Below are 22,442 nucleotides of genomic sequence, written 5' to 3' on the forward strand. Positions count from 1 at the left end.
GTACTGTGAGAAGTGATGGACCTGAAATAGCCATCAGCATCTCCCAGCTCATGGCCTTGCCATTTCAGCTGCCTCTGAGCAGCTCTGCAGACCAGAAAATGTGCAAGAATGAGCACAAGACAGTGAAAAGGATGAGAGCAGAGCCAGGATTTGGCCCATCCTTCTGCTATTGACAGCTTCCTCACGAAAATGTAATTGCTGGCTGCCCTTGCTTGGAGCGCTCAGGCAAAAATTCCCTGTTGCTCTTTAGAGCTTCAAGACATATTAATGCGACTTTTAAAATAGCATCCTCTCTATTTTTGTTGCTAATGCTAAGAACAAATTAGCTTAGAAAAATAACCCAAATGATCTCCCTTAATGCTATTGTTCTCCTAAAGTGCTAAGTGTCAGGATCTTTCAGCACCACGTTGCAGATCTGGCGCTGCCCTCAATGTGTGCCACGGAGCCTTGACGTGGAGTGATGCAGGAAAACGCAGTCAGTCCAAAGTGCCTTCAAAGTCACTGCACTCCAAACAGTGGTTTCAGCTCTGTCTGTGGATTTTTAATCATTAAATCATCTTTAAAACCAACTGAAACCAGCTGACTTCCACCCCTGCCCTCCAACAGTGTTGTTAAGGGATGGCCCCGAATTTTAGTTCCTGTGGTAGAACAGTGGGTGCTTCTGAGCTTTTATGGACTGTTATGGTCCATTCAAGGATATTTACCTAAAAAGCCTTAAATGATGCTAACTCTGACCTCATCAAAGCTCATCAGTGGTGCACAGGTGGGCTGGGTCACCGTGGAAGGACCTTTGGAGGGAAACAAGATAGGGCTGGAGTGCCAGTCCTGTTGGAGGATTTCCCATGTCCCTGGAAGAAGCACAACCCTGGGGGCCACACCCCATGGCAGGGTGTCCCTGTCCTCTGCAGAGCTACAGTCTGCACCTCAGTTGGCCATCTAGATGTGGGTGCCCCATGCCTGGAATTGTTAAACGTCAGATTGGATGGGGCTTTGAGAAACCTTGTCTAGTGGAGGGCATCCCTGCTCATGGGCAAAGGGTTTGGAACTGGATGAGCTTTAAGGTGCCTTCCAGCCCAAACCATTCAATAATTTTATGATTCTGTGATCCCTGTTGGAGTTGGAGGATGGAAAGAAATGAGGCAAACAGCAATACCCTACACACGTGTTCACTTGGCCAGTGGTTTCCTGCAATGATCCCATGGGTACCTTTATTTTACCCCACACATCCTGCACACACAGATCATCATCTCCAGCAGAGCTATGAACAGGCAAGTGCTGATGAGCCCTCCTGGCTTGTGACTGTGCCATCAACACTGAGCTTCATGTGACCTCACTAACACATCTAAAGACCTGTAACAATTTCAGTAACATCCATAGCAGAAGGAGGCGCCCAATGGACAGTGCTCTGAAGGGAAGCAAATTCCACTCACTACTTTTCATCCTGCTCCTATTTATGATCACAGGAAAGTTCCCCTCCAACACCAAACTTTCCTGCAGCTGATGTCAAGATCTCTGTGCATCTCACGCTTTTCAGATCCAGGCAGTGCAATGTTTATTTTGCCTTCCAGCCTGCTCCTGGTTTAATTCTGTGGCAAAGAAGCAGTTCTTAACCTCAGGATTGATGGCCAGATGCTTAGTTATTTCTATCTCACTACTTACTGAATGCATAATTCAAAATTTCATTGTGGAAATGCATTTTTTTTATCAATGGCCATTTTAGTGCTGGATCCACCCAGTGCTGATTGGGATTTTGTGCAATTTCTGTAGTCACACACAGAGTTGCTTCTGTCCCCCACCTGCCTCAGGTCCTGGGACAAGTGAGTGCACACTGGAAGCTCTCCTTTGCCCATGTGCATTTTCTAAGTGTCTTCATCTCACTGTTCCAGTTCCGTTCTGTTTCCAACACAAATGCAGTGTTCTTGTTACTGCTGGTAGCGATGGGTTCTGGTGTCTGTGGATTAAAATAGTTCTGGAAGTAGTGTGGGAGAGTCCAATCACATGGGCCAGGTCTGAAGAGACACTTTTCCAAAGGGGAGTAAGAATTTAAACAGGAAACCTGATGGTGTGGTTCACTTTTCTAGCCTGGAAGAGGAAATGGAGACATCAAGTCTGAGGTGAGAAAACTTTCTACAAACAATGAAGGCAAGGAGAAATCATTATTGGGATGTTAAATGTACATGGACCACTCTTCTGTCCAAAGGGAGTTTGTCCTTCATACTTGACTGAGAAATTTGGGTTATAGAGAGACCAAACAGAGATCTTTTGCCTTCTCTCTGCTGTGTTGCTGGTGGCACACACCGAGTAGCCGTGAATTTGACCTATGCACCATGTTTGGGGTGTCTGTGGCTATTCCAGGGACAAGGATGCAGAAGTTTTATGTGAATTATGTCTCTGTTTTATACACACTTCTTGTAAATACTTCATATTATGACTTGGTGCTGGGAACCCTGCTGTAGAGCTGCAAAGGGTTTGCAGGGCAAAATGTATCAATAGGGAAATTTTCTGTTCTTACAAAGGGTCTAAACCAATCAGTCCATGCTCAGAAATCATCCCTTGCCAACCTCTTTCTTCCTTTTTTTTTTTTTTTTAACAAAGCCAGGAAGAACACAAAATCCAGGTTTGTAACATTGTAGATGGTTTAGTCTTACTACATGCAATAACAGCTGAAGCCAATTCTGCCCCAATTAGTTAAGGATTTCCCTGTTAGGGGAATGAAGATGCTGGGTTCAAGCCTAAGCAAGTGTTTTTGGGGATCTCAGGGTTGGTTTATAAACATGAACAATATATGTTGGCCTCTCTAATCCCAGCAGAGTTTGCTAGGTAAAGAGTAAGATGGTGAATTTCCTTAAATTTTGGCTTTCTTCTTTAAGATGAGTTGCCTGAGGGAAGGATAAGTGACCTACTGCTGCCAGTTGGAGGAGATATCTGTTAACTCAGGTATTAAAGACCTTTTATTTTTGGAGCCAAAAGAGCAGAGGGGTTCAAACTCTATTCCCCATGCTGATGAGTATGTGGCCCAATGTGTGTGTTTTGGTGTCTGTTTCCACATGAAAAAAACAAAATTCAGTAAAACGCTGCTAAAGTGAAATTATTTTATGAACTCTCATGATCTAATCCAGCCTCAGAGCTGAGAGGTGCCCAGCTGGGGTCATTCTGCCCAAAATGACTGGACATAGTCTGAAATACTGGTCACTCTTCAGTGAAATGGGGTGACTTTTTGGGGAGTTTCTTAACATTCCCAGGCACCCCAAAATCTCAAAATGCAAACAGGTTGAGTGGCAAAAGTGTTTCCCAGTGTTTAGCAAGTATGATCATTGCATGGTTTTGATGCCTCTGCAAAGCTATTCATAAAAGTTTGTTGGTGGGGAAACTGAGGCAGGGGCTGTGTCCTGCTAGGGGAGGAGTGGTGGGGCCCACCATTGTTAAACTGAATATTAAAATTCAGCTATTAGTGGGCCTTTCCCAAATTGTCCTGTATTCCTGCACTCTTACACCTCAAATCCTGATTTATGCAGCATTTTGGGCAACAAGAGGAGGCAGCACACCCAAACCTGGTGCACCTGGGAGTCCTCAGCATCCTGGTGTGGCAGGGCTTGGCATGGGGGGGCCACACGGGTCACCCCGTGCCCGCAGGGTTTTCCAAAAAAATATAGCAAAATAGGGGTTGCTCTGCAGGGCTTGGATCCTGACCTTGTTTGTTTTCCTGCCTGCTCCCCGACCCCACCCAGCTGGGCAGAGGAGGGGGAGGCATGAAAACCTGGAGGGGTTGTGGTGTGAAAGAAGAAAAAGAAAAAAAGGAAAAAGAAGAAAAAAAGAAATAAGAAAATACCAGATTCCATCACTGTCAAGAAATTTCTGGAACAGTCACAACCGTACTGACACATAGGCAACACTGCTCACCCCCTCCCTATTTACCCACACCCAATTTGCTTTTATTTCTTCGCCATCAGGTTGCCTTTAACCATTTCCACGGCTTAGCAGGGCTAAGCCGCCCGAGCTCAAGCTTTTGATTTGAAAAGGGACCCGCATCCCCTTTTCAAAAGGAGCCTGCTCCCTAGGGCAGCCACATCACACTGCTGATTTGCTGCAGTGGAGACCGCAGCGCGTACAATATGCCCTCCCCCTCCGCCTGTGCTGCTTACAGCATCAGTCCGGAGCCGAGCGGGGAGGCGGCCGCGGTACCCGGGAGCGCACCCATGCTCGGGAATGCCTGACTGCTAACGCAGTGCCTCCGAAACAACAGGACCGGCAAGCCCGCAGCCCCCCGAGATGCAAGCCAGTGCCGACTCCACCAAGATGGACTGTCTTTGGAGCAACTGGAAATGTCAGGGTATTCTATCTGTTCTGGTGTTGCATGCTAGGGCTGCATGGCAGAGGAGGCAAAGGCAGGATCCATCCATTTTTGCATTGTTCACCTGTGTGGGCCTTTGCATGCTGTTTCCTCTCCCTCCCCGCGCCCGCGGAGCTTTTCTTTGGGGGTAATTTAAGAAAGAAAGCAAGATTAAAAACCCCTATTTCTGATTTCTGTTCTTGGAATGCATTTCTCCCATCCGCAGGTGTCTCACCCTGAAAGCATCCAGGATACAGGTCCTGCCTTCTTCCCACCTTGCGGCTCATCCCCAGAGCATCCGCCCTTGCCGATAGCGGCGTCATTCCCCATCCCCAGCTCTCTCCGTCGGGATGCCGCTGGCATGATTTCCCACCTTTGGGGCTTTATGATTTCCCACCTTTGGGGCTGTAGGGAAGCCGGGTGGCGGTGCATTGGTGCCCGCTGGGGCTGGGAGGTGGTGGCGTTGGGCTCCTGGTGCCTCCTGCCCACGGACACACCCAGAGCCTTGTGTCACACAAAGAAAACGCAGCTCCGGCAAGGAGGGCGACAGAGCCGGGCATGGCCCCCTGCTTCCTACTTTGCTCTAGGATTGTTATTATTTTTTTTTAATACATTAATCCTTTCATTATGCTCCTGAGCACTCGTTTCGGGGGGTGAAATATTGCGGGGATGTTGTCTCGCTGCCGCGGAGGCGAAAGGGAACAATGGCATCTCCCTTTTGGGTTGATTTTTCAGCGTGTTTTGAGCGGGTCGGTGTCTGCGCTGGGTGGGGCTGGCCACCTTCCCGGGTGCCTTGGACAGCTTTTCAGCCATTTTTAGTCGGCTTCACACTTCCCAGCCAGCATCCAGCCTTTGTTTTGATAAAAGACAGTCTCTGTGACGCTGCTCTGGTGGGCAGATTAGAGGCAGAAATGCTCGCGGCTGATCCTGCCGGGCAGGCTGGGGCTGCTTCGGGCAGGCTTTGTTTGGATGTATTTTTGTAATTTTAAGGTGCATGTTTACGCTGAAGAGTCAGCTCATGGTGCTGATGCTCACAGCAGGGTCCCTGGGAGAGAGATTACTCCAGGCATCATCTCATTAAAGGGTCCAGGATGCTCGCAGGCATAGTTTCATAAACGCAGCTCGATGCAATAGAAGAGAAACCTTCCTAAAGTGGTTTTTTTTTGGGAGGGGCGGGGATGGAGAGACTTTTCAGATGCCTGTCTCTAGGGAGGTTGATATTTTTGCAATCTCTCAATTCAGCATCTAATTGTATTTAGAGGCTGAGGGTTTTTTAAGGAAGATGAGTAGCTGGAAAGTAAACAGATGCACCTGTTAAATGCCAGGCTCCAGCAGCTCCGGCTTTCCACACCGACATGAAGGGCAAGGATTTTCCATGTGTTTGTGGGATTTATTAAGCTCAAATGAGAGGATCACCACCAAACTTCAGGGTCTTTTCATCTGAGCTTTGCAGATGAACTTCCTCCTAGGGTGGGGTTTGGGTAGAGGTTTTTCTTCAAAAATGCTCATTATTTTGCTGATTCTTATAAAAGCATTGACTTGCTGAGTCAGATTGCTGAACCACCTGTTTTTGGAACCAAACTGAGTATTTTCCTTCTCATGAGAAAAAAAAAATCATAAATTAAAAAATGGGGAATTATGAAGGACATACTGCTCTTGTTTAATTAATAATTAATAATAATAGTGGGGTTTCTCTCCTTCAGTGCTTTCCTTTTTGAAAATGGGGTAGATTTGGTGAAAATGGAATGACACTATGTCCCATGCTGATTTGAAAAAAAAAATCCCAGGTCTGAAAAATCAACGCAGTTAAAATAAATCACTTGCCTCACTTCCACAGCATTTGCATTTTTTTTTCTTTTTCTTGGGTGGTGCTTTATGATTCCAAAATGATCCTGCAGAAAACATTAAATAGCCACAGAATATTGTTTCTGTCATCCAAATTCTTTGATCAGTCCCAGATAAAATAGAGGAAATTTAAAATTCAGGAGAAGGAAGACTAAAGACGATTCATTGATTCCTTTAATATCTATTATTCATGTTGTCTCTGTCTCAACCTGGAATATCAGTTCTGTGCAAATCTGGAGTTGTATAATTTTGCCAGCTTGATTGTCAATGGAATTATGGTTCCTCCCTGAAAAGTCTGGAATGTGTCTGTGAGTGTAACAGATGCAGAGAGAAACCTCAGTAAATACAGAGCATATTTTTATGGAAATTATGGAGATTCGACAATGAGGTTAACAAAAGTTTTGATTACTCAACAACCAAGCCTGCAACTAGCTGTATCATTGGATTGATCCTATAGTAGTTATAATTGATGTAAAACTGGGTGGGGATCGTGAGAAGCTGCAGAGATTCTTGGTGAGGCTTTGACTTTGCCCCACTCAGTCAAGTGAATTTCCCTTGCAGTGAATCAACTGCTGCTGCACACATTTGAAAATACTGGTTTTTGCCTGCTCATCCTGCAGGTACAGCAGGATTAGAGCAAAGGTAGATCATCAGCAGCCCTTGGGTGAGCAGGACAGTAATTCAGCCCTGCTGGGCACCTGCTTCATTCAGAATATTAACATGGGTGGCTCTGGGGGACTGCAGCGACTTCCACGCCCCAGTCGTCTCTGCACTGGAAGGTGATGCATTCGAAGCAGGCTGGGATGGAGCCATGCATAATGCATGAGTGTGAGGAGAAATGTCCCTGCCTGGGCGTGCTGGTGGCTGTGGGCCTTGGAGGAACAGCCTATAGCCTGTGCCAGCTGTGTGTGTGACACAAGAGTGTGACAGAGTGCACAGCTTCCCTCTGGGAGCTGCTGGGCGAGGGCAGCCTCCAGCTGCAGGTGAAGGGCAGGTCCCCATGCCTTCCCCAGGGGCTCAGCTCAGCAGGACACAGGTGGCTTTGGGGAATTGCAGGTTCATACCCTGCTATAGACATTCTCTGGATTAGGAAGGACATAAAACCATAGAATATCCTGAGTTGGCAGGCACTCACAAGGTTCGTTGAAGTCCAATTTCTGCCCAGGACACCCCAACAATCCCACCCTGTGCCTGAGAGCATTGTCCAAACCCTCCTTGAGCTCTGCCAGGCTTGGTGCTGTGCCCACTGCCCTGGGGAGCCTGTTCAGTGCCCAAACACCCTCTGGGTGAAGAACCTTTTCCTGATATCCAACCTAAACCTCCTGTGGCACAGCTCCAGCCATTCCCTCAGGTCCTGTCACTGGGCACTACAGAGATCAGATCAGTGCCCAAATTTGCACCCAGCTTGGAGGAGTTGTTTGGTGTCAGTACACTGGTCCTCATGAATATTCCCTTTTTCACTCTTCTACATGCCAGCTCTTGGCTGGTCAGGCTTGCTCCTGCAGCTTCACCCTTCTGCAAGACTTATTAAAAAAGAAAAATGAAAAGACCCAAAGACACAGGCCCATGAAGTGTTCATAAAAACAATCCTAAATAGTACCCACATTATAATTATAACTTAATGTGGGAAAGGACTGCAGACCATCAAATCCATCTAGCTGACATAACTCTGCTAGGACTGCAGTTATTGATTATCATTCCTTGGCAGCTGTTTTCAGAGAGGCAGTTTCCTTACTTGATTGATAAATCCATTGGTTTCCAAAGGGTGATGGGAAGCTGCAGCAACTGCTCATGGCAATGTTCCTCACTTTAAGACTGATAAAGAATTTCAATGACAATAATACAGTTGCATGAAGTCAATCTGTAATCTTTTTGACAGTTGTGAAGTCTGCCTAATTACAGCTTTATAATGAGAATAAAACTTCAGCCAGTTGGTACCTTCAGTGCTTTACTGAAAATATTGTGGGCTGAACTCTCAGCTGGGATCCATTTGATAAAGATCTGCCCCAGTATCTGGTTCTTATGTTGGATCTTGGCTGGGCTAAAACCCTGGTACCAACTCAACGCCTGCCATAACCAATTTAGCTCACAGTTTCGTAAAACTACCCCAACTTGTGGGTAGCTTATTTCCTAATTTCCCAGATGGTTTCCTGTGAAGTTTGAAGGAATTTCAAGATTGTTTACGACTTTCAGATTTGCTGCCTTTTTTTTTTTTTTTTTTTGTCACTGATGCAGAAATTGTATCAATTCTTCTTCCAGCACGTTCCTGTTGATGGCAAAAGAAATCAGTGAGAAAACGTGCTCTGCACACCTGCTGAGCCAGGACAGAATCACAGAATGGTTTGGGATGGAAGGGACCTTAAAGACCACACAGTTCCAGCCTCCCTTCCATGACCAGGGACACCTTCCACCAGACCAGGTTGCTCAGAGCCATGTTTTTTAAGATCTGATGGACAATATCATTTCATTGCCAGAACAAGATGAAAATTCCCCCAAAGTAAGAGTATATTGAGGTATTCCCTGAGGATTAATTTAAACTCCATCAAGGGGGTAATGGGGGGCAATAGCTGAAGGCAGTATTGAAGGGCTGCTTTTGTTTTCATCAGGTCCCTGGGAAGTGAGTTCTGGTGAGGCTTTTATGATATCAGCAGGGGGATTTTCTCCACATCATATTTAATTATAAGTAACGTAGATCTGAACCACTTATTTTGAAAATCTGCAGATTTTCAAATGTTTGGCTAGAGTCTAAGAGAAATCCCAGGTCTATTCCTTTGGTCCAGGAGCATCTCAGGAGAATCTTCACATTTCCATAGCATTATGTGCATTCAGAGCCTGCATTCAGGGACTCTGCTTGGTCTCCTTGGTTTCTGCTCAATTAAGGTGAGAGCCATAATAGCCTCCTCAGAAACTGCCCAAGGCAGGCAGTGATACAGTCTGATGAGCAGGAGTTGTGTGTTTCTCCTGTGCTCAATCCCAGTCTTAAAGCATCTCTCACATGAAAATGAAAATAACAACAGCATAATCATTAATAGCAACAACAATCACATAATAATTAATAATTAATGATAATAAATGCTACCGTAGACTCATGTGTGGTGTGGTTGAAGGGTTGATTTCTTACTGACAATCCTCTTTTATTGCCAGTCCTCTCCTGTCTACCCAAGCCTACTCTGGTGCCTCACATAAGGCAATCCATCAATATTTTTTTGCTCACATCTTGATCTTGCAGATGTTGTCGGAAATAACATGGAGAGCATCAAGGGTTTCCTTTTCCCTGACCCTATTCTTGTTCCAGGTCTCCTCTCATCAGACTCTGGGGACTAAGAAGCTCTGAACTTTCAAGTTAAACCTTGAAACAGGTGGATGATAAAATTATAAAGCTGAACTGAGGACAGGAAATTAATGGTCAGAGTATATACAAGAGGTAGAGGCATGGAGAGATTCCTCAAGGCTGGAGATGAAGGATCAGGAGCTCATGAAACAGCACAGATACCCTCTCTTGGCTCTGCTGCTCATCCCAGCAGTCTCCTGAAGGCAGCAGACTGCTCATTAAACCGTGTATCCATCTGTATTACGTTAGAATCAAATCTGTTGTGTGGAGGGGAGCAGTGTCCACATTGGATCCTTCACTGGAGAGGAGAGGGAAAGGCTGGTCCTGCAGCCTGTGGTTAAACCTGCAAGCTGGGCTTGCTTTGAGTGCAAGCAGTATTTATTTCTACTCAAAACCTACAGCATTGTCTCATTTGTTGTCAAATACTTTTGTGACAGCACTATAAACAAGGTTGTTCTTCTTAAATTGTGTTTCTTGGTTTTTTTTCACTCCCAGAAGGTCTGATAAATGCCTTATGAAGTCATTTATATTTATGAAGTTGTAATATTGCACTGTGTATGGAAGTAAATGCTGTGTACAGAGAGGTTTTTCTCACTTTTCTTAAAAGCTATTATTAGATAGGGAGTGAAACAGTACAACCCATTGATTTTACCTCCTAAGCAGGCCTGGTGGTATCTCCATGGTGGGAAGGGCAGCTTGATTACTTCCAAAGGTGTTAGTGGTGTACTACAGAGCATACAACCTTTTATATAATCATCAAGGCCCATGGGCTTCATTTGAAGGCTGGGTACCAGCAGTTTGCTCACACTTTTTATAATAACTTCCACAGAAATGCTGCTTTTTGCATGATCATTTTTCACACAGTTGTCGCAGTGGAGGAAAAACTTGCAAAGTCAGACAGAGAGAACAGAGATTTTCAGAGGAGTTGTGGAAGATTTGAATTGTCCAGTCTCTGCTTGGTTGATCATTAATTTTCATTCTAAAATGCTTTCTTTGAGACATGGAATGGAAAGATTCCTATTTTTCCTACAAAAGTATTTTTGGAAAACACAACCATGCAGGAGGACATTGTAGCTACAGGTTGGTTTGGATCCTCTATTCTCACTCTGGGGTGTCTGCTCAGGAGGCTGGGCTTGCAGCTGCCCCACACCACCAGGTTCTGGGGACCACAAAAACCCCCAAAGCCCAGACCTTGTGTTTCCACATCCTAACAAGAATGGATTCAGGAGCATTTTTAATCATGGCACTGCCCTTTCCAGCCCCCACATCTGTCTTCTGGCTTTTTTGATACCAAGAGGAGCAGAAATATTTTCTGCTGCAGGCCATGGTAAGAGCTGTGAGAGCTTTTGGGCATTAGGGAGCCATTCCTTGCAGGCACAAACACTGCCTGCTGCGCTGCTTCTTATATTTGTGTGGTTCATTTCAGCTTGCCCCACAAACATGGCTTTTTACCAGCTGTCCATATTAACAGTTTAGCCATTCGGTTAGCCAGATGAGGTTCTGCTAGAAATGTGGCTTTAAAGCAGTGTTTTGGTAGCCTTGAAAAATCTTGCAACTAGAAGACCACTTGAGTAACATTTTGCAAGTTCTGCTGTGAGTTAAAAAGCACAAGCAGGCAATACTTGCAGACAAACAGCTCATCAGACATGCTTCTCCCAAAAAATTCTTCAAAGGCAGCAGCAGTGACCTGCAGTGCTGCTGTCTTAAAGATGGCTGGTAAGTCTTCCTTAATAAATGCAAATAGTTTTGAGTCTGAGGCAGTTCTGGCAAAACCCAGAGTCCTTTTATACCTCCACAAATGACTCAGACTTCTGGTGAGTTGTACTGTTAAGAGTGCAAAGTGAGTGATGTTGCTTCCCTCCTTCCAGGAGGCTAAAGGGAAATCATGGAAAGCTACAGCAGAACAGCTTCTGCATGCTAATGGGCATGGGCAGGATTTTACAGTAGTGATTTTCAAAACAGAAGGAGCCTGACCCTCCAGTGAAGCCAAGGCTGATTTCAATGCCCAAACCCCTTTTGCAAACTGGGTGGTTTGAAGTTTTGGCTCTCGGAAGTGGATCTTGCTTAACCAAACAGACTGAGCCCCAGTCCAATTGCATGCACAGCACACATCACAGCCTCACGTGGCACCAGCCTCCTGCCTCATGAATATTCAGCGTGCATTGCTCAGAATTGTGCCATTGTGGTGGGGTCTGGGCAGCACCATGCACACACACACCCCTTCCCAGTGAAACACCCGGCGCTTGCAGGACCCTGCACCACACCAGGACCTTTTATTCCTTCCCTTCTGGGTGACCAAAGCACTCAGTTATTATGTGGTTAATTTGTGCTGGGAGGTATCCTCTGTCCTTTGGCTGGTCTGGGGAATGCTGCAGCCACCTTGGAGCTGGGCTGGAAGCTGTCTCAGCCTGGCTGAGCGTGGGGCTGGCGCGTGCTGGCGAGTGGCCCTGCAGAGGAGGGTGTGTGTGAGAGCTCCAGCTCCAGCTCCTCTCCTGGCCTGTCATCCTCATTCCCACTGAGGCCCCATGTGCTGGGGAGGCTGCTCTGAGCCTGGCTGGTTGTCTCTTCAGTATGCCAAGGAAGGGGTACTGGCAGGAACAGGCAGATGCCCTTCAGCAAAGGCTCAGGCACTGGTTATACTTAGTGACCTGTTGGAAGACACTAAACCCATGGGGTCAGAGAGTGTTTGGGAGGAGTTGTTCGGTATCTTAATCAGTTTTACATGAATATAGGGTGAGATAAAACTCAAAGCAGACATATAAATGTGGTGGACTGTGGGGATTTGTGAAGGAATTTCAAATAAGTTCGAGATAGGACCTCTGAATTGCTTTTGACGATGCAATTTATTTTTCTTATCTTCTACATAGGCAGGAAGGGTGAGCTCAGCTCACATCTTCACTGCATGGTTCAGAAGGTCACAAGACTTCTAGTTACAAGACCTTTTAAGGATTTATTAACCAATGAAACACTGCTAACAAGGATATTTATGGTTTTGACCCAATCCTTAAATATTTCGTCTTATGGACTCATATTACAGTGTAAGCTTTCTAAGCCAATCATGTTACGACACACAAACCTACAGTGCTGTACTTTAAATTTTCCTCTACTTAGCTTAGCGTGTCTCTGCTTTAAACTATAAATCCACATTCTCACTTCTACTACTTCAATTTGGAAGCCTTTTCCAAGGTCTCAAATCAAATCCTGTGTTTAATTCTAAGCTTTGGTTTACAGGCCTGAAGTTCTGAGAATTGCCTGCGTTTCAGATTCCAACATTGGACAACCTCATCTTTAATTTAGTTCCTGTTTAGAATAAAAAAGAAACGGTGTGAGGAAGGTTGATGCAAGTCTGGCTTCACCTGATGGTCAATGAGAAAATTTCTCATTCGTTTGCCCCTTGGTCTCTATTTATAGCACAAGACACTGATGTGACAGGTAATTTGGCTCTGGTGTAAATGGTTATAGGAGAAAATGGCACTCTGAGGAAGCCAGGCAAAGGATCCCAGCTGGGGCATTCTGCACCCAGAGCACCTCTCCCTGCCTTCCTTGTTTAGGCAAGGAAATGTAGGAGAAAAATATGTTTAACCACTGTCTTAGCAAGGAAGCATTTCTTTACCAAGAGGGAGATCAAACTCTGGAACTGGCTTCTAGGGAAATGGTCTGTGCCCCAGACCTGTCAGTGCTTCAGAGGCATTTGGAAAATGCTCTCAAAAACATGCTTTAGCTTTTGGTCAGCCCTGAATTGGTCAGGCTGTTAGAGTAGGTGATGGTTGTAGGTTCCTCCCAACTGAAATAGTCAGTTCTGTTCTATTCTATTCTATTCTATTCTATTCTATTCTATTCCATTCCATTCCATTCCATTCCATTCCATTCCAATAATTTAAAAAGCCTTTGAAGTGACTGAAGCTGCAGCTGAAAGAGAAAACATGGCTCTGACAGGTGTAGCTCAGGTGTTTTTAGCAGCATCTAAATTCCAGGGGAACTGATACAGCTCAAATCCCTGAGTCCTGTCCAGCCGAAATCTTCCCAAGTCTCCACTGATTTCTAGTTCTGGATTGTCCTTCTTACCCTTCCCTTCCCAAGGAGCTTTGAGGTTCACCTCCCTCCTGTATCACCTTTTGCAAAGAGGTTTGGCTCAGCTCCTTCTCCATAAGGGAGAGGAAGAGGAGGAATGGCTACAGGAACATCAAATCCCACCCGAACAGCTGGACAGGGCAGCAGGGCTGCAGCTCCCTGTCCCTTCGAGGGAGATGAGGAGAAGGCAGATGTTCTTCCTGCCCTTGAGAATCCTGACAGAGCTGGCAGGCTGTGGGTGAGGGGAATGTGCTCCCAGGATGGACCTGGGAACTGGGAGAGCCATGTAAAAATCACTGAACTCGTATCTCCCTTTTCTGTGCTGAGATTTTCTAACTAGCAGTTGGCACTTCTTTTTTCCATGCACATGGGAATATTTGCCTCAGGTCTAAAAGACACAGGATCCCTCTCTGCCAGGTCTCCTTTGGCTGCAGAAAGAGGCCAGATGCTTTTTCATCTCCTCCCTCTCACATGCTCTTGTTCCCAGAACTGTGTCACTTGGCCTCCGTCCATCTCACTCTGATCCTTTCCTTACCTGATACAGCTGGGTAAATATCCCAGTCATTCCACGGCAGGAACAGATGACTTTCAGGATTTAAACATACCTGGTCAAGCCTCTCTTGAGTAACTCAGCATCTTCCCTTTTGAGGAGAATGAGAAAATGCAGTTTGGCATCTCTCTGCGCGAGAATGCAGCCCACTGCCAGCCTGCAGGAGTATGAGTTTGAAGATCATTGGAAGGAAAAGGCTTAGTTGGTCATTTTGGATCTTATAATTAATTGGGATTGACTCAGGGAACTCAGTTGGAGTTGAGTTTGTATTTTTTGGCTCAGTTCTCATTTGTTTGCCTCTCTACTGCCTGTGTCCCAGGGAATGTCTTCCCCTGGCACGTGTCCTTTTTCTGCCATCAGCAGATGATGTACCACGTACACCAGCTCACCTGTGCAATTTATTGTTGAAGTTTTGTGTGATAGACAACTTAAGTATCTCAAAGTCAGATTTGCATAAATTTTCAGTACTCTGACAGAGTAATTTTTGAGCACAAAAAATATCAGGTTGTGAATAATCACAGAATCTTAGAATGGGTTGGGTTGGAAGAAAGCTTAAAAATCATCTCATCCCACCCCTCCTGCCATGGGCAGGGACTCCTTCCACTTGTTCCATGCCCCATCCAGCCTCGTCTTGAACATTTCCAGGGATGGGGCAGCCACAGCTTTTGTGAGCACGCTGTGCCAGGGCCTCAGCACCCTCACAGAAAATATAATACCTCCTGTCCAAATGCTCACTGGTGACAGCGCCCAGTTGTTGACCTGCAGGGTTTTGAAGTACCTTCACTGAAAAAGAATATGAAAAATGGCCAAACCTGCACTCCTGTGTTCTGGATGCCATTTTGTAAGGATGGTTTGTAATGTTGGAGTTGCATGCTCCATCACCTCATCACTGTGAGGAATCTGTGGAGCTCCAGCTGTGTCTGCCATACAGCTGTGTCTGCTGCTCAACCTCCTCCTCCAGGGGCTCTGACAATGCTGGAGCTGTGTTTTGGAGCATTCCATACTCCCTGCCCCAGGGTTTCTGCAGGAAGCAGGCATGGGCACATATCTGTAAAAGACCCGTCCCTGTTTTGTGGAGTCAGCACCCAGGATCCCAAAAAACAGGCACCAAGGTCCCTTGTCCTGTGCCTTCCATGCAGCCCATAGGATCCAGCCATGTGTGCTCATGACCACAGGTCCAGTGCTGAACACTTAAAAATAGTAAAAGATTCATATATAGTGTATTTGATGGAGAATATAATTGGATGTGAGTGGTGCATGAAGAGAGCTCAGTAATACAACAGCAATTTTTGCATTCAAGCCCATCACTGTAAAGCAAGGCTAATATGTGTAATAGTAATGAGTAATGTAACTCATTGACTCAAGGCAAACACTCTGTGATGACTCACAATTTTTGGAGATTTGATTTGATGGTAAGAACTAAGAGGCTGGATTAATTTTGTTTCTTTTAGTATCGGTGACTTTTTTTTCCTGACAGATTGCAGTTTTCCTGAATTTACTCTTTGTTCCGAATGATTTGACAAGTGGCATCTCTCAGATCTGTTTGGCTGGTGCTGTGTTCAAGCTGTTCTTGAGGACTTGTGCAGTGTGTGAAATTAAAGCTGTTTTGTTTAGCTTGTCATGAGCACGTTCTCTGGCTGGATGAAGAGTCCCCTCAGAAGCAGGTTGTGGGTGTAAACAGATTAAATTCACCTTTGTGGACTGGATATTCCACAATCCTTTCATAAAATTTTGCTATTTTAGTGGCTGTCTCCGATACTAAAATTTTTTGCTGGAGAGGTTGAAATAAAATATACGAAGTGGGTGGAAAACACTGTAAAAGTTAACTGCTTTACAAATGTAAAAATGCACTAGTTGAAAATGGTCATATGCACTTGTTTTGTTCTAGCCAGCACCCCCCATGGACAGGGGAAATTATATAACAAGCAGAAAGCTTTTTTTTTTTTTGTTTTTTTCTGATTCTGAGGTTGGATTGAGTCGCAAGAGAGATAATTCTGTATTTGAAAGCCTTATCTGAAAAATGGTTTCCTACTCTTGGAACTATTAAGCAGTGATAAAACCAGGAGTCTTCTCCTTTCTCAAAACTTATAAAATAACAAAATTAAATTGTCAAAACTTTGAATGGGAAAGTGGTTTGTTGTGGCTAGCCCCAAACTTTCTCGTTCATTTATCAACAACCAAAACTAGAAAACGCTTTGATCAAGCATTTGGCATTTGAACTTGTTAAAAACAGAAACAAATTTTAAAAATGGAATTTTCAGACTGAGTAAATGCAAGGTGGGTTGAAATCTTCCATACAGCCCTAGCAACAACACAAAGCACTTGCAACCAGCTTGCACTTGCCTTGCTGCTGCAAGAGACCCACCCACCGTGCTGCGGTTGGAGATGCTCATCCATCTTATCTAACCCAGGCACAGGCACAAGCAAAACAAGGATTTCAAGTAGGTCATCAGTTGTAATTTCCTCAGCCTGTGGCTCCAGTCCCTTTGCTGCTCCTCCTGAGGAGCTCCTGTTGGTGCTGCTGTGAGCAGAGACATCGCTGCTCCCCGAGGGCCACACAGAGCCCATAGCGGCCACCACCACTGCCTTTGCAGCTCCTGCCTCTTGTATTTGCTGGGAAATGCCCCAGAAAAGGCAGGAATGATGTACCATGTTCTCAGAAGGCTAATTTATTACTTTATGATACTATATTATAGTAAAGAATACTATACTATACTAAAGAATACAGAAAGGATATTTACTAAAATGCTAAAAAGCTAATAATGAAAACTCGTGACTCTTGACTCTCTCCTGAGTCCTGACACAGCTTGGCCCTGATTGGCCAAAGAGTCAAAACAACTCGCAGCAGAATCCAATGAAACAATCACCTGTGGGTAAACAATCTCCAAGCACATTCCACACAGGAGAAGCAAATGAGATAAGAGTTGTTTTGCTTTTCTCTGAGGCTTCTCAGCTTCCCAGGAGGAAAAATCCTGGGCAAAGGGATTTTTTCAGAGAATGTAAACCAGAATCCACTGAACAATCACCTGTGGGTAAACAATCTCCAAACACATTCCACACGAGCAAAACAGTGGAGAAGCAAATGAGATAAGAGTTGTTTTGCTTTTCTCTGAGGCTTCTCAGCTTCCCAGGAGAAAAAATCCTAGGACGAAGGGATTTAAGGAAGTCATGTGAACCACCTGCCTTTAACAATTTATTCTTCTACCCCCAGCTATCGACCTGTTGTACTGGCGCGACATCAAGCAGACGGGGATCGTGTTTGGCAGCCTGCTGTTGCTGCTCTTCTCCCTGACCCAGTTCAGTGTTGTCAGTGTTGTGGCCTACCTGGCCCTGGCCGGCCTCTCAGCCACCATCAGCTTCAGAATCTACAAATCCGTCCTACAGGCTGTGCAGAAGACGGACGAGGGTCACCCCTTCAAGTGAGTGGCTTTGTGGTTGTTGGGAAGGATGAAAGTTTGACAAGGAAGTCTCACAGATGTGTGTGCTTAGCAGAAAGATTTTTGCATGTAGAATCTGAAGAAGGAATAGAAGCAAGTTTTGGCATAGAGGGAAAGAATTGCTGAGCCAGTCTTACTGGATAACCAAGGAGGCAAAGGGTATGTTAGATAGAAGGGGTTTTTATGACTTAGAGCAAAGGATAAACCCACCTCAAACAAGAGGATGTTTTTACCAAGCAGAAAAATAGCCCAGGCAAACAAGTCAGCAAATGTTGCAAGTAGGAAAAGTCTCAGAATTTTCCACTGCAAGAAAACTGAAAACCAACTTCTAGCTTAAACTGTAATGCCCTTACTTTTAGTGATTGGAGAACAGTAACATGAATATGGTAATTATAGTAGTTATGATAGGCTATAGATAAAAGTTAAGGTATAGGTTGGTTCTACTGTATTAAGATGCTCAGCAAAGAAAAGTATATAATGCATTTGTAACCTGAACCAAGGGTCTCCAGGCCTGCCTGCAGCTGGAGCTGACAGCTGGAGGCACAGCTCTGTCACCCACCACCCTGGACTGCTGTAACCCTTAGATGTAATAAACTGCATTTTGAAGAGCCACCCGGAGTCTCACATCTCTCATTTAGGCTCTTACAGTGGTGATGCCCAAGTGCTGCTTTTTGTGCCAGAAGAAATTCTCTTCTTGCTCATAAAGCAGGAAATAATGATATTTTCACAGTTTCTCAAAAATTTTAAGGTTCTGTCGGCTTAGGTCCTGGAGAGAGAAAGAAAAACAGCACACCACAAAAATTGTCATCCTGTAGGACGTGGAATTTTTTTCTCAAAAAGATACAGGAAATTTTAAGCAAACAGAGAAAATTAGTTTCTTTAGAGCTGGTGGTAATTCAGCATATCTGCAAGAGAAAAGAGCATTGTTTCTGGGCACAATCTATTGGGCACAGAAGGCAATTATCTATATCTTTTCTCCAGCAACCCAATATCTAAGTGATGGTACCAGTGGCAATGCACTCCCCACTCTCCACAGGGTCTGGGGGGATTGCTCCACAAGAACACTGATCCTTTTTCCTCTGCTTGTGGGGAAAACTCCCAGGTCAGATTTGTATCCCCATTTGGGTGAGAAAAAGAGAGAAATCCCATCAAGACCAGGCTCTGTTGGGGAAGAGGCGAGGCTGGAGGTGAGCAACCCCAGCTCAGCATTGCCCAGAGGGATGGGTCATGCAGGGTGAGGAGGGTGTGCTCGTGGCCTTGGGCCTGGAGAGGGAGGGGAATTCATTGCTCCAGCACAAAGAAATGAGGTCTGGGAAGGAGGGAATGATGGGGTGGATGGGTTTGAGCGCGAACAGCAGGGGAAACTTCCCAGGTTTGTAACGGGACCTGTGTTTCTGGCAGAGCCTACTTGGAGATGGAGATGAATCTTTCACAGGACCAGATCCAGAAATACACAGATTGTCTCCAGCTATACGTCAACAGCACAGTCAAAGAGCTGAGGAGACTCTTTCTCGTTCAGGACCTTGTGGATTCTTTAAAAGTAGGATTGCTTTAAATATTTTTAACCCCTCTCTAGAGGATAAATCTACATTTCAAAGAGCTGCTTCCCATGTTGACAGGGTTGTCATGAAACCTAGTTTTGTGTAGCTCCAAATATGAAAGTTGCTCTGCTTTTTGATTTAAAAACTGTTTCCAGCACTTCAGAGGTTTGGCATTTGAATGTATTGATAGGTAATACAGGATGTAAAAATTTGCAGAAACAGCTTAGCTCCACCTCAATTCTAGAAGCATCCCAGCAGTGTGCTTTCTATTGCTTTGTTATAAAATAGTGGTCCCCTCGCCAGCAGTGTGCTTTGTTATAAAATAGTGGTCCCCTCTGTTAATCCGGATTTCATCTGGTGGCATTACCTGCTATGGAAGATCTTTCACTCCCTGCTGAAATAACTATTGATTTTTAGCCTTACACTCAAGCAGGTGTCCTTTAGAGCAAAGGGAAGATCATTAAGAGAGCAGATATAAGTTAGGCTCCTAAATTAGTAAAGAATTTTAGGAAAGTGTACCCATCTTTCAGCCTCAAGTGTTATCAGTCCCTGGGATTACCACTTCAGGGCTCTGTTTAACCTGTTTGGAGTTAAACATCTGCCCTGACATCATAAAAATTTGATGCAGAAATCTGCTTATGCCATTCTCAATGCAGAGTTCTACATGGATGCAATTTAAGCCCTAAATAGACATGAAAGCTGAGCTAAGAGGGTGAGAAGCAGAACAGAGAATGGGGTTAATACACCTAGAAAACTTCCTCATTCCTAATGTGCCTTAACCACTCTCTTCCGCATTAAAAAAGGCTAATGTGCTGTTATATTAGCTAGTTAAGCAAACTATTTTCTTCTTATGCTGGCACTGGAGCTGATGTAATGATCCATCTTTAATTTAGTTTGCAGTACTAATGTGGCTGCTGACTTACGTGGGAGCCCTCTTCAATGGCCTGACTCTTCTGATAATGGGTAAAAATCAGCATTTCTTTTAAAAATCTATTTTTAACTTGAACTCCCTCCAGATTTCAACTTAGACAAAACAGCCTATCCTTGGCCTGCCTTCCCCTCAGTTAAACCACCAACATTTATTTCCCTTCCCCGTAAATATTAATTGTTCTGTTATGCTGTCCCTCCTGCTAGAGCTACTTTGCAGTTTATGGTTTTGTGCAGCTCCCAGTCCCAGAGCAATGGGGAATTCCATATTTGGGAGGCTTGAGCAAAGTGCATTTTTAATACAAAGCTCCCTGGTGGATCAGCTGACCAAGTGGCACGATAATGTGTTTGCCACCAAAGTAGGTCTCTCCTCTGGGGGAATCTGATCTGCAGAACATAACACTGTGCTCCTTTTCTCCTCAGCTGTGGTGTCTATGTTTACTCTCCCCGTTGTATATGACAAGTACCAGGTAGGTCTGTCTGCAGGTTGCATTTGGGGTGTCCCTGCCTGGTTGTTGCCTCCTTGACTTGGTCTCCTCTTGCTCTTTGCAGGCACAGATTGATCAATACTTGGGGCTGGTGCGGACCCACATAAACACGGTCGTGGCAAAGTGAGTTCAGCAGCCAGCTGTGGGAGGTTGTGGTGCCCTCGGGGGTGCCTGGGACCTGGGTGGCCCTGGGGACACTGTGTCCTGTCAGTGGTGTCCTCCCAGAGAGGCTGAGATGCCTGGAAAAACCCTCCCAGTGAGTGCAAACTAAGGCGCTCCATCCTTCTGTCCCCTCCCTTGCTGTTTGGGGGAATCGTGGGCAGAGCAGCCCAGTCACAGACTGGTGTCACACTGGTACCTGGCCAGGACAAACAGGAAGGAATGAGTTCACTCTCTTCCCCACTGACCACTCCAAGCCTGTTTTTTTGCATGAGCTGACACCATTAATGGCCAAAGTGGGAATTAGGACACCATCCCGTCACAGAAAGCAAATACCTGGAAGCACTGTGATCTTCAGTGTTTCCAATCCCCATGGAACAGGCATAAGACCTGCGTGAAATTTTGAAATTTTGTTCTCAAAATTCTATATTCCTGGCTTTCTGTAGACAACAGACCATGGAGAAATAATGCTGGGGGGAGAATAGCACTGAACATATCCCTAGATTACATGAACCACCAAAAACCAGGCCTGTAAGAACACCTGATGGGCATCACTTCTGTTTCTCGTGGCACTTTAATTCACCTGTTGAGACAACACACCAAGCGTGGACTAGAGATTATCCCTGCATAAGAATCCAAGTGGGGAACCACTGGAATGGAATAACTGCCTCACCATATAATCCTTTTTCTTCTTTATTTTTTAGGATTCAAGCTAAAATCCCAGGTGCTAAGAGAAAGGCAGAGTAAAGCAGACATCAAGAATTCATCGACTACAGTAGTGCATAATGGGGAAATCTGGAGTGAAAACAGCTCTGTTCTTACACTTTACTGCAAATTTATCATTCTTTTTTTTTTCTTGACACCATAAACTTAGAAACATAAAACTCAGAAGCAGTGCTTTTCCCCTGCTGCTTCTGCACTTAGAATATTTGCAATCACTTGTGTCAAGCACTAAAGTATAGTAAAGAGAAAAGTGTACTAGATGTGGTTTTTTGTGTTGCTTATAAAGTGCATGATGGTGAGAGCCTAAATAATATTGACCTCTTTATTTAATTTTTTTTTTAGTGTTTTTCCTTCTTCTATTGGCATTGCTTCTATAACTTTTAATGTTACATGTGGCTAGGGGCTTTCCTGCTTAGCGCACTTGATGCAATAGTTAAAATTGCTTCTACGTCACTGGGTTGCTGGTTGGATTCATCTTTATTAACTATATAGAATTGTAGACTGATGTTTTAGTGTTTTCCAGCACAAATAAAATGAACAGTAATCAGTACTTATGGTAATCAGTTTTGTATAACTCAAAAAAAAAAAAAAGATAAAAAGAAAACAAAACCCAGTACTTTTGTCGTAAAGGATTGACAGGCTGATTTACATGTATGGTAACTGGAAAGTTCCAGCATGTTCAATTTATTACAATTTGTATTACATTCTCTGTAGTTCCTAATGGACTTAATTATGGACTCTGAATATTTGCACTTATGTACTTGATACCGAATGCAGAAATAAATGTTACTAAATGTAAAAAGTTCTCTTTCTTGTCACCACTGGGATTACCTTGACATTTGGGCACTGGACACACACTGTGCAAAAAGGAGCATTTTCCCTCTTTCTCTCTCCTCTGGACATCTGCACACACTTTGCCCTTACATCATGGTGTAGTCCAACAAGTAGTACCTGATGTCTTACTCTTAGTTAGGCATCTTAGGTGTCTAACTAAGAGTAAGTAGCTCATCTAATATTTTTACATCTTGATGACCTTCCTT

The 22,442-nt window shown here is 44.7% G+C and overlaps 1 protein-coding gene across 1 annotated transcript; it reads left to right on the top strand.

Moving 5' to 3' along the window:
- Positions 1 to 4,028: 4,028 nt before the first annotated feature.
- LOC102042006 (reticulon-1-A) lies at positions 4,029 to 22,204 on the top strand. The gene is made up of 7 exons (XM_005417953.2): positions 4,029 to 4,330; positions 17,339 to 17,546; positions 18,966 to 19,104; positions 19,999 to 20,068; positions 20,456 to 20,502; positions 20,585 to 20,643; positions 21,384 to 22,204. Exons 1-7 carry the CDS (start codon positions 4,270 to 4,272, stop codon positions 21,424 to 21,426), a joined length of 627 nt encoding a protein of 208 aa, XP_005418010.1. The 5' UTR covers positions 4,029 to 4,269; the 3' UTR covers positions 21,427 to 22,204.
- The last annotated feature ends 238 nt before the right edge of the window (positions 22,205 to 22,442 follow it).

The sequence above is a fragment of the Geospiza fortis genome, unplaced genomic scaffold (genome assembly GCF_000277835.1).
Source record: "Geospiza fortis unplaced genomic scaffold, GeoFor_1.0 scaffold23, whole genome shotgun sequence".
Taxonomy (NCBI): Eukaryota; Metazoa; Chordata; class Aves; order Passeriformes; family Thraupidae; genus Geospiza; species Geospiza fortis.